The 10,503-nt window shown below is 42.3% G+C and overlaps 1 protein-coding gene across 1 annotated transcript; it reads left to right on the top strand.

Moving 5' to 3' along the window:
• The first annotated feature begins 93 nt into the window (after window positions 1-93).
• PNO1 (partner of NOB1 homolog) lies at window positions 94-10,458 on the top strand. The gene is made up of 7 exons (XM_048842727.2): window positions 94-340; window positions 1,772-1,921; window positions 5,122-5,205; window positions 6,187-6,247; window positions 7,914-8,031; window positions 9,281-9,351; window positions 10,110-10,458. The coding sequence occupies exons 1-7, from the start codon at window positions 101-103 to the stop codon at window positions 10,175-10,177; spliced, it is 792 nt and encodes a 263-aa protein (XP_048698684.2). The 5' UTR covers window positions 94-100; the 3' UTR covers window positions 10,178-10,458.
• Window positions 10,459-10,503: the final 45 nt, after the last annotated feature.

Here is a 10,503-nt window from a genome sequence, read left to right as displayed (position 1 = left end):
AGGAGTTCCGTGATGGGGGCCTGAGGACGGAAGTGACGTTTCTGTGGTTCCGGCCTGCGTCAGCCCATGCCCGGCTCCGTCCGGACGTGTGAAGCGTTGCATGGAGGGGCCAGCGGAGGAAGGGATCGGAGGGAGCGGCCCCGCCGCGGCCCCAGAGACCCAGAGCGCGACGGAGGCTGGGGGCTTCATCAGGGTCCCCAAGCGGAGCAAACGGAAGCGGCGGGCGGCCGAGCTGGATGGGGGCGGCGGCGGCGGCGGCGGCGGGAGCCGCATGGACACGGGGCAGCCCTGGCCCAGCAAGAGGCCTCACTTCCCGCCCGTCTGCGGGGACGCGCTCAGGGTGAGCCGGGACGTGCCGGGCCTGGGCTCCGGGGGTGCCGTGGCGGGGACAGGCCCTGCCCGTGGGGCTTGAACTGGATCGAACCAGCCGCTGCCTGGAGCTCGCCGAGGCCCCGTTCGCCGTCAGCGAGCCGGGTGCTGCGGCGGACGGGGCTCCCCTGTGCCCCCTCCGTGCCCCGGCCTGGGGGTGCGGAGCCCGAGGGCGCCGGCACGTAGGCTGAGCTCATGGAGCGACACGCCGCTGTGTCCTCCCGCCGCGTGGCAGCGCAGCGCTCCGGGTTGTAGCGGGGTTGGGGCCCGGTTAAAACATGAGCGAGGTAGGTTCGAGCGGTGTCCTGTCGCCCTGGTCCTGTTGTTTTCTCAAGGTAAATAAGGGCACACGGTGGGGGGCGGGGGAGATGGTTTTCACCTTCCTGCCGGCTGAAGCTATCGTGTTAAAGGGGCGTTGTTAACTCGAAAGACAGTCAGCTTTAAAAAAAAGCCCCCCCAGAAAGTAATAGGTACTAGACCGGGTCTTGGGTCCACCCGCAAACATCTGTGGTTTTGCGGTTATATAGCTTTGTAATGGTTTTTCTGCTCACAAACATGAGACATTGACTATACAGGGGAAACAATGAGACCAGTAAGTACTGTGCTGTCAATGCAAAAACTAAACAAACGTTTTATCATTCAGCTAAAATAATATTAGGAATGATAGGTAAACATTTTTAGTTAGAAGTGTGACTTTTCAGTCGACTGAAAAGGAGGACTTGTGGCCCCTTAGAGACTAACAAATTTATTTGAGCATAAGCTTTCATGAGCTACAGCAGTTGGGCATGTATCCTGTGAAGTGAGCTGTAGCTCATGAAAGCTTATGCTCAAATAAATTTGTTAGTCTCTAAGGTGCCACAAGTACTCCTTTTTTTTTTTCTGCGGATACAGACCAACACGGCTACTACTCTGAAACTTTTCAGTGGACTGTGTCCCTTTAGCTGTATAGCAGGTTTATTGTTTATAATAATCTCCACAGGCACACTTTTTCTTCAGTGACGGTGAGCTTTTTAATTTGGAGCTGAAGAACACTGTTTGGAAACTAAGCAGGAGTAGACGGGAAAACATTTGCAGCAAGAAGTTTCAGCTTTTTAAAAGTTGAAGTACTTGATAATAACTCTCCAGTTCCTTGGCACTGCCTGTGTCCAGTAAATATTAGTATTTAATCTCATCCATCATAAGTAAAATACTGGTATAAAACTTCTTTCACTGCTCTGGCAGTCTGTGCCTTCTGTATTTTGGAGTCCCTGATATTTTTCCCTAACACGTTTTTTTCTTTCATTGGTGTAGTGACTTCAAGGCAAAAGCATGATTTGATGATTGAGCACTCTGATAGGCTGTCTTTTGGCAAGAATGATCATAGTAGTGGTTAGTTCTACTTGAACTTCTTTTTTCTTTCTAGAGCGGAAAAGATGAAATGAGGAAAATTCCTGTACCAGCAAACAGATATACTCCTTTGAAAGAAAACTGGATGAAAATATTCACACCTATTGTAGAACACCTGCATCTTCAAATCAGATTTAACTTAAAAACAAGAAATGTAGAAATCAAGGTAAGGAGAAAGCTCTTTCCTGCCGTTTTCATGCAGCACCTCAGTTCAGCTGAGTCAGAAAACTTATCTTTTGCATCTCTTATATTTGTTCGGAGCACAAAAACGTGTTAATTATCTAGATCCCAGTTACTAGCTATAGTAAACTAAAGTGGAGCCGTGTAGAACATATGGGATCAAACTAAAACTTAACAGAGGTGTCCTGAAGTACTTTACTCATAAAGCAATAAATAAAACTTAGAGAAAAGTAACCCCCTGGCAATACTGACCCAGAGGCTGTTTATCCCTAATTTGACATCACATAAGGGAGGGAAAAAAAATCAGTTTTTGAACAGCTCTAACCATTAGATTTGATTGCAGAATGCAATCCTTTGTAAATAGTTAAGACTGTATAACAGTTATGTAAATGGTTTGAGTTATGTTTTTGGGCTGCCAAATCTCATAATGTCTTTTATTCATCGTAGCGGACAAGCAATCATAATTACTTAGCGCATCTGTTCCTTCTGTCTAATGGACTATGCTCAAGTCACTTGGGATATAGAAAGTGATAGTTGCAGCCATAACTAAAATTCTTATTGACTGCCTATGCAGCTTAACAACTTTTAACAGCGTGTCTAAAGCTTTTGTTAAGCCCCTGACATGTGGGTAACTATATTTATAGCATGTTGTAATACTTTTATTAAGCTGTGTTCCAGATTAATCTTTAAAAGCCACATTTTCAAATTTAAGGGTTGAAATGTGGAAGCTACTGGTAACTTCTTTCCCTTGTCAATAAATCTTATTCTGAGTACGGTCTTCACTACAAGACTTACAGTAGATAAGCCTGCACAAATGTCGTCTTTAGACAGTGTTCTGTTTTTTTGACAGTTGTGACTTGGTCATAGATCTTATGTGTAATATACATAATATCGAATTTGGAAAACTGGAGATTTATAAATTGCTGTTTTTTGAGACTCTGGAATGTGCTTGAACAATTAGAGGAAGGCATTACTAACTTTTTTGGTATCACCTCTTGAGGATAACAATATTGACATGTTATACAAAATGTACAGTCAGTTTTCCTTTTTTAATTTTTTTTTTATTTTTTAAATTCGGTGTCTCCCACTGTCAAAGGAAACACGAATAAAATGCAGCATGATCTCCTCCCTCAGCCCCTAGCACATTCTGCTCCTCACTGAGACTTCGGATTTGCTTTCCTCCTCCACCTGCTCCAGTATCCCTAGCCCTTTTTGTTTTATAATCTCAAACACCCCCCACCCCCCCTCCCCAAACACGTACTTCGATTCTTTCCATGCTCAGTACAAGCATCATTTGGTCTCCCCAATCTTAAAATATAAATAGGAAAAAAGAAGCCCACCTTAATCCATATCACCGTCAAATTATTGTCCAATCTCTCCCCCTATATTTCTGGACTTGCTCTCCCCTGTAGTCACTCTGTGGGGTTCTTTCCTTCTGTTTTCATCATAAACCCTCTCCAGTCATGCTTCTGCCCACTAAACTCTAATATAAAGTTTAAGACCTGGTGGGACCACCAGATTGTGTAGTCTGACCTTTATGTGACAGGCCATTAACACCTCCTTGCATACTCCCACTAACCCCCACAATCAAAGTTAGACCAAAATATTACAGCCCACGGGAGCCTCGATTACTGTGTGCCACAGAGAGAGAATGATGCATCTTAGTCCGTCCTAATGTCTGAGGCCTCTACAGTGGCAGAGAAATGATTAAGTGAGATGGCCAGATAATCCTGGCAAGTGACTCACATCCACATACTGCAGAGGAAGGTGGAAAAACCTGCAAGGCTGTTGCCAGTCTCACCTTGGAGAGAATTCCTTCATATGGTGAACAGTTAGGTCCTGATCAAGTGAGCAAGAACCATCCAGCTAATTACCTGAGAGAGAATGTTCTGTGCACCTCAGAGCATAGCCCACCCTGTCCAGTGTCCCATCTCCAGCCATGACCATCCCTGATGCTTCAGAGGGAGGAGATGGGGAGGGGGAGGAAGCCCCCAGAATACATAGCTCCCACTCTCACCAGAGTCTTTAATGATGCACTTCAAGCCATGAGATTTGTCAAGGCTCTCCTCGCTCATCTTCCTCAACTAGTTGTCTGACTTTCTTGCTATCTAATTTATTGCTCTTGAAATTTTGTTTGCTCTTAATTTTTGTGGTTATCCTCCTACGTTACTCTGCCTCTAGTGTTTCATTTGGAGGGTCCTCCTCTTTTTCTCCTCTCCAAATTTTGGTGGTGGTCACACAAGGCTTCCTTGTTGGTCACCTATTTTTCGTTAGTCAAAGTCATGCAAGTATCTATCTCCTTTATGCTGCTGACTCACAAAACTGCCTCTCCTTGTCCTATCTATCTCCTTGTCCAGACCTGCATTTCTGTGTATCATTCTGACGTCTTATAAATTTGTAGATAAGACCCCAAGGAATCACTATGATCTAATCTGACCTTCTGGATAGCCTACTCAGCAACATTTGTATCAAGTTCATAATGTCTGTTTGATCTAGGGCATATCTTTAGAAAGATATCCAGTTTGATCTAAGGACTTCAAATTATGGAAAATTCACCACATCCCTAGGTAAAATCTCATAGTTGTCCAATCATTAATCTCACTCTGGCCAAAATTGTGGGCTTCCCCCCACACACAGCTGTTGGCGGGAATCTCAACACAGATTGGCAGGAATCCCAACACACACATCCCTGTGTTGGAAGGAGATGCAAGCGAGGATTCCATTCATACAAGTTCTCAATACTCTTTTAGACAGGGCCTGCTGCTGTTGGCTGTCAAACTGTCTAGTGCCTCCCTGCTTCTCATTTTGCTGCTCTCTGTTTGAGGATGGCATGGGTTTGTTCCAGGAGAAGGAAAACCTCAGTCCCGCCCCATTCTGGCAGAGGACTCTGTTGGACATAAACTGACTTGGTGGGGAGAGAGGCTGCCTAGCATTGATTGAGTGGTCTGGGTAGCAACACACATTCCCATGGTGGAGGGCCAGTATTAATTGAAGGCGCAGTGTTAATTCAGCAGAACTCCAGGGTCTCTGGACCCAAGCAGTAGATCAGACAGGAGGGGGTTGGCTTGGGGAACTGGTGTATTTCAGGCTGCTGAGTAGACTTAGTTCTTGGACTAGTAGCTGTTAGGTGAGTTTCTCAAGTCCTGACCTCTTTCTCACATGCAGCTTAATTTGTTTCTCATGTAGACTTGTAAAGAGACAAAAGATGTAAGTGCTCTAACGAAAGCAGCTGACTTTGTGAAAGCATTTATTCTTGGATTTCAAGTTGAGGTGAGTCTTCGGCAGCCAGGTGGTCCAAGTCACCTAGTCTAAATTGTAATATAAGTAGGGATAATAGAAACCTGCTGGATTAAAATCCTTGGCTTCTGTGCAGGCTTGCCATGGGGATGCTGGTTATGGGGCAGGTTTTCTCTAGTTTCCCAACACAGTGGTACAGTAAGCTTGCCTTTGTAAAGCTGGAGGGATGTGTGTTATGTAAACACTTTATTTCAAAACCACTCCGAAGGGATACATTGAATCTCTGGTGATATATATTTTTTTTGCATAGATGTTTGTTTGAATTCGCTATTTTGCTTGTATCCATCATATACTTCTATTAAGGTTAACTTTTTGAAGAAGCATCAGACCATTTGATGCATTTTAAACTAAGCTTTAGAGGTCTCCCCTTTTTTTTTTTAAACAAAACTTGGTATGCTGGTGCTTAAAGTAAATCATGAGTTGATTCAGGGTTGTAGACCAGCTTCATCATTTTAATTTTTCTGGTTATACACTGTCCTAGGGGAGGGATAACTCAGTGATTTGAGCATTGGCCTGCTAAACCCAGGGTTGTGAGCTCAATCCTTGAGGAGGCCATTTACGGATCTGGGCCAAAAATTGGGGATTGGTCCTGCTTTGAGCAGGGGGTTGGACTAGATGACCTCCTGAGGTCACTTCCAACCCTGATATTCTGTGATTTTCTATGATTCTATGCACGTGCACATTCCAGTGGGAGGTTGGTGTTTTGGGTGTAGAGAGCGTGATCGGGTATTTAAAACTCATTCAGGGTTCCTTATACAGGAACATAAGCTGCACCCAACTAATTCTTCAGTGGATTAGCCTGATGCTGTTTGAGACATTACATGAGGTCATTCTGTGAATCTGTTCTATTTATGTCTTTCCAAAAAAAAAAAAAAAAGGTTTATGATGCAGATCGTTAGACATATTTTGCTATCTATATTCTGCAGCATTATAACAATCTTTTTAATATTTTAGGATGCGCTTGCTCTCATCAGGTTAGATGACCTTTTTCTAGAATCTTTTGAAGTTACAGATGGTAAGTGTCTTCTGTTGCAAAACTTTTAATAGTGCATCGGGTGTCATTGTCTTCTCTGCCCAAAAGAAAATTGCCTTTGAATATTCAGTAGAACTTGAGATCCATTGTGAGTTGTTTTGTAGCTTAGTGTATATAAGCAAACAACATAAATCACAGATACTGTGCAGTAGTATATAACTGAATTTGTCAAATATTTATGATAATACGCTACTATAGTGTATTTTGCAAAAGGAGCAGTCTTAGTAATGAGACCTCACTACAGCACTCCCTGTTACATCTTAGCTGAAAAGTAGGGTGATTCTAGTTTGTCATGAGGATTATTGGGCTCATGTAGTGTTTGAGCAGTGGCACTGTGCCTGATGCTGTATAAAATAAGACAGACCTTGTCTCAAGGAGTTTAGAGCCTAAATAGGAACGTGAGAATCAGCAGACCTGTGCTGCAATTTTTTAAGCATTGTGTGGGTTAATAGACATCTGCTATGGAGGTATTTAGCAAAAATAAGCAGCACTGCAAAACTGATTCTGAATTCAGAGGCAAGTGTGACACCTTTCACTTGATTTTACCTGTCCTAAATTCATTTAGTGGAAATATTGCTTCCTGTAGTAAGTAGTCAGCCAGTGTAGTTCACTGCTGTGGGAGGTCAGTCTTTTTTAAAGACGCTGGGGGCGGAAAAAAGGGTTGGATAACATAATTGGTAACACTGCACAATCTTGAAAAAGCATGTAATTCTCCTCGGGGACATACATTTCTTTCCTGACCCGCAGAGTGAGCACTTTTACTCCTATATACAGCAGTACAAAATTGGCTAGATTCATGGTGGTAGCACAATTGCCTTTCTCCTGAAACGTCAACAATTTTGTTCAGGGTTAGAAGCAGTATATCAGACTTGTCAGGTTAGTTCTCATCTGGTTTATGAAAGCCTGTATTCCTAATCTCTGCCGCTTATTTGTGACAAATAGTTAATGCTGTAGCTACCCTTTTCCTTGCCAAAAGAAGAGTTGAGGAAGTGCGTAGTGAATTTGAAAAGTGACATTCTGGGTGTGTATTAGGGAATGCCATAGCTCTGGGTTTTAGACTGAGGGCTGGTAATGGTGTTTTGGCCCATCTGCCCCACACCTGACTCCCACTCATCGAATGCTGAGTGGAGCAGCAAACAAAATAAATCCTACCACTACAAAACACTATGCTGCATGTGTAGTTCTCCCCTGGGGAGAGGATGAGAGAGCATGAACAACAACTGACAGATGTTAGTTACGTTGCTGAATGCACTAGTGGAAGGTGCTCAGATACAAAGGAATAAGGGTGGTATAGGAACCTAGATGTTTCTAATTTCAGTTCTGTTCTACATGAGCATGTTAATTGTTTTGATCCTCTCCCACCTCACTCAGGAATTGATCCTTGTTCCCCAGCCACTTGAGGAGTGATTTCTGTTAGTCCTACACAGAGATCACTTTAATACTCCTCTCTGACACACTGCTAGTCTGGGGTGAGCTGCTGTCCCACTGTAGTGAATAAAATAATCCCGGTATAGTGTTTCCCTGTCACCATAGAGGTATTTTGAAACTCATTCCTGTTTGTAAAGTGATTTGAAAGACCCTAAAAGCTGCTATAGAAATACATATTCCTATTGGCTAATGAAATGCAGTTTTTTCCCTTCTGCTTTAGTCAAGCCTTTGAAAGGAGATCATCTTTCTAGAGCAATAGGAAGAATAGCGGGAAAAGGTGGAAAAACCAAATTCACTATAGAAAATGTAACCAGGACACGAATAGTTCTTGCTGACTCGTAAGTAGACTCTCCTTCTCATATTTAATTTCTAGGCAATGTGCGGTTCCTAAAACTTGTATTTGATCCTTCATTGATTCTTCCCTTCTGTGCAGTAACCCAGAATGCAGTGTTGTGCATGTAAATGTAGGGACAGTTCTACATGATGGGGATCATTCAAGATTCTTGCTCTCCAAACCAATGAATACTAACATCTTCAAAGTGCTTGAATTCTTGGCCTACATGGTAATGAAAGGTGAATGCTCCTTAGGGGCCAATAGTAGGATCAGCATCTGAGGCAACATCACTGGAGGTTGGAAGCTGAATGGATAGGGGAGTTATGTTCTGATGGTAGCTGAATGGTGTCCCCCAGAATTATAGGCTTCCTAAATTGCAGGAACCTCAAACAGTATCAGTGAAGAGGTATGATATTTGAAAGAATGTACAGATGACAGGTAGCCATGTTTTGGTTATAAAGATGGAAGGTGCTCAAAATATGAAAATACATGTTTAAAGTGAAGCACAAATTAGCCTCCCTCTCTGACTGAATTTGAGCTATCCAGTATAATGATCTGGTGAAGGGAAGTCGATGGGGACTTGTTCTAATGCTTCCATGTTTGAGGAGACTTTAAAGGATAAGCTTCCAGAGGGAGCGCAGTTCAGTCTCTTCTCTTTTGTAGATGCAAGTTGACCCACTAAATAAAATGCAGGGGAAGGTCTGAGTATTAAGGTGCATCTTCATGTGATAGCTGGAAGTGCAGATATATAGTTTGCATCTACAAATGTGAGCATGCACAAGTTACATTGAAAAGGGTAGAGGATAGCAATGAGTTGTTCACTGTTTGGGATGCTTAGTCTCTTTAAATGGGAAGTGGGATCTTGGACTTCCAGATCAGTTTCTCCTCTGGTCACTGCTACTAAACTTGGTTACAACTGCTCTCATCACAGAACAACTCAAAACCTTGACCTCTCCAATGTTGTGAGCTAATCGCAACATCTTTGGAAATAAATTATGCATCAGAAAAGACTATGGGACAGAGATTCCACCTATTGTTGGTAGCATGAAGTGAAAGGAACACACCAGCTCAATCATCCTTGTTACAAGTGTTGTAATTAATAATGCAAGACTAGAATTCACTAGTACTTCGCTGCCAAAGATCTAGTGTGTTGATTCTTGATTCTCAAATTCACTTGAATACCATAATATTAACTACGTGCTTAAAGGGAAAAAACCTTTCCCAAATAACACTGTTTTGGTTGCTTGTTACAGGAAAATTCATATTTTAGGATCTTTTCAGAATATTAAGATGGCACGAACAGCAATTTGCAATCTCATTTTAGGTAAGCCCTATTAAGTAACTTCAGTCCCTTGTGCAAAAACATTGATTTGTTGTAAGATCTGTATTTAAGGGGAAACTGCGATCATTGCTGCTTTAAGTAGGGCTTAATATTTTTTTTGCCAGAGGATTATTCTAAATCTGAACTCTTAAATTAACTCACCTCATTCTTGACTGCTACTGCTGGGGAAAGATCTTCTGCTCCTAGGTACTCCAATTGTTGCAGAGTAAAGATAGCAAAATTGCTCCCTGCGTGTGTACCTCCCAACTTCGTGCTTTAAGCAGAGCAGGGAAGGGAGTGTTGAACGTCCACAGAGGGCTGCACTAACTAGTGACATTTCCCGTTTCTGGCTTTTGTTGTTTAGAACTAGCTAAAACAGGTGAGTTGAAAGTCTTACAGTACCGGGTTATTAAATGAAAAGTTAGCACAAGCTTAGTGTCCAATAGATAATTTGCCAATCCTCTCCAGCTAGGAATGACTTCTAAAGAAAAATCACTTGTAAACAACAAATCTATATTTCTTGCAATTAATTGCAAAGCTTTACCAAAGCATAGCGACTATCTCCTCCTTTATATTGAATCCTTAATAATCTGCTGACAAGCTGATGATTTCTTTTGGAGCCTCGTCAGTCAGGGAAAATTGCATTGGCAGTAATGCAGACAGCTTGAGCTTTCAAAAGCAGCCTTAATCTTACAGCAGAGTTTGTACTAATGGTTATCTGTCAATAGCATTTTATAATAATGTGTCTGTCTTCTCTGCAGGAAGCCCTCCATCAAAAGTCTATGGCAATATTAGAGCTGTGGCAAGCAGAGCAGCTGAAAGATTCTAAGACCCAGGACTCTAATTTGGGACTCTGTATCCAATATACAGATATTGTGGCTGGAGATCTTAATACACAGCTAATGTGTATAGAAATAACACAAGTTCTGCATGAAGCTTACAGGTGCTCAGCCTCCTTCAACTTGATTGGGAAGTTTAGAAGAAAATAGGGCTGCTTTTGCAGTCTGTTTTCATTCAGGCATAATGTCTGATCTTTTGACAAAATATTTAAGTAATTTAACAAAACCCTTGTATGTTCATTAAATATTAATGCTTTATCACTAATCAAAAGTATGGTTAATTTGATTGTATCTTTCACTTAAAGCAAGCATACTG

Source organism: Caretta caretta, chromosome 3 (genome assembly GCF_965140235.1).
Source record: "Caretta caretta isolate rCarCar2 chromosome 3, rCarCar1.hap1, whole genome shotgun sequence".
Taxonomy (NCBI): Eukaryota; Metazoa; Chordata; order Testudines; family Cheloniidae; genus Caretta; species Caretta caretta.
This window is presented reverse-complemented; position numbering and strand designations above follow the sequence as displayed.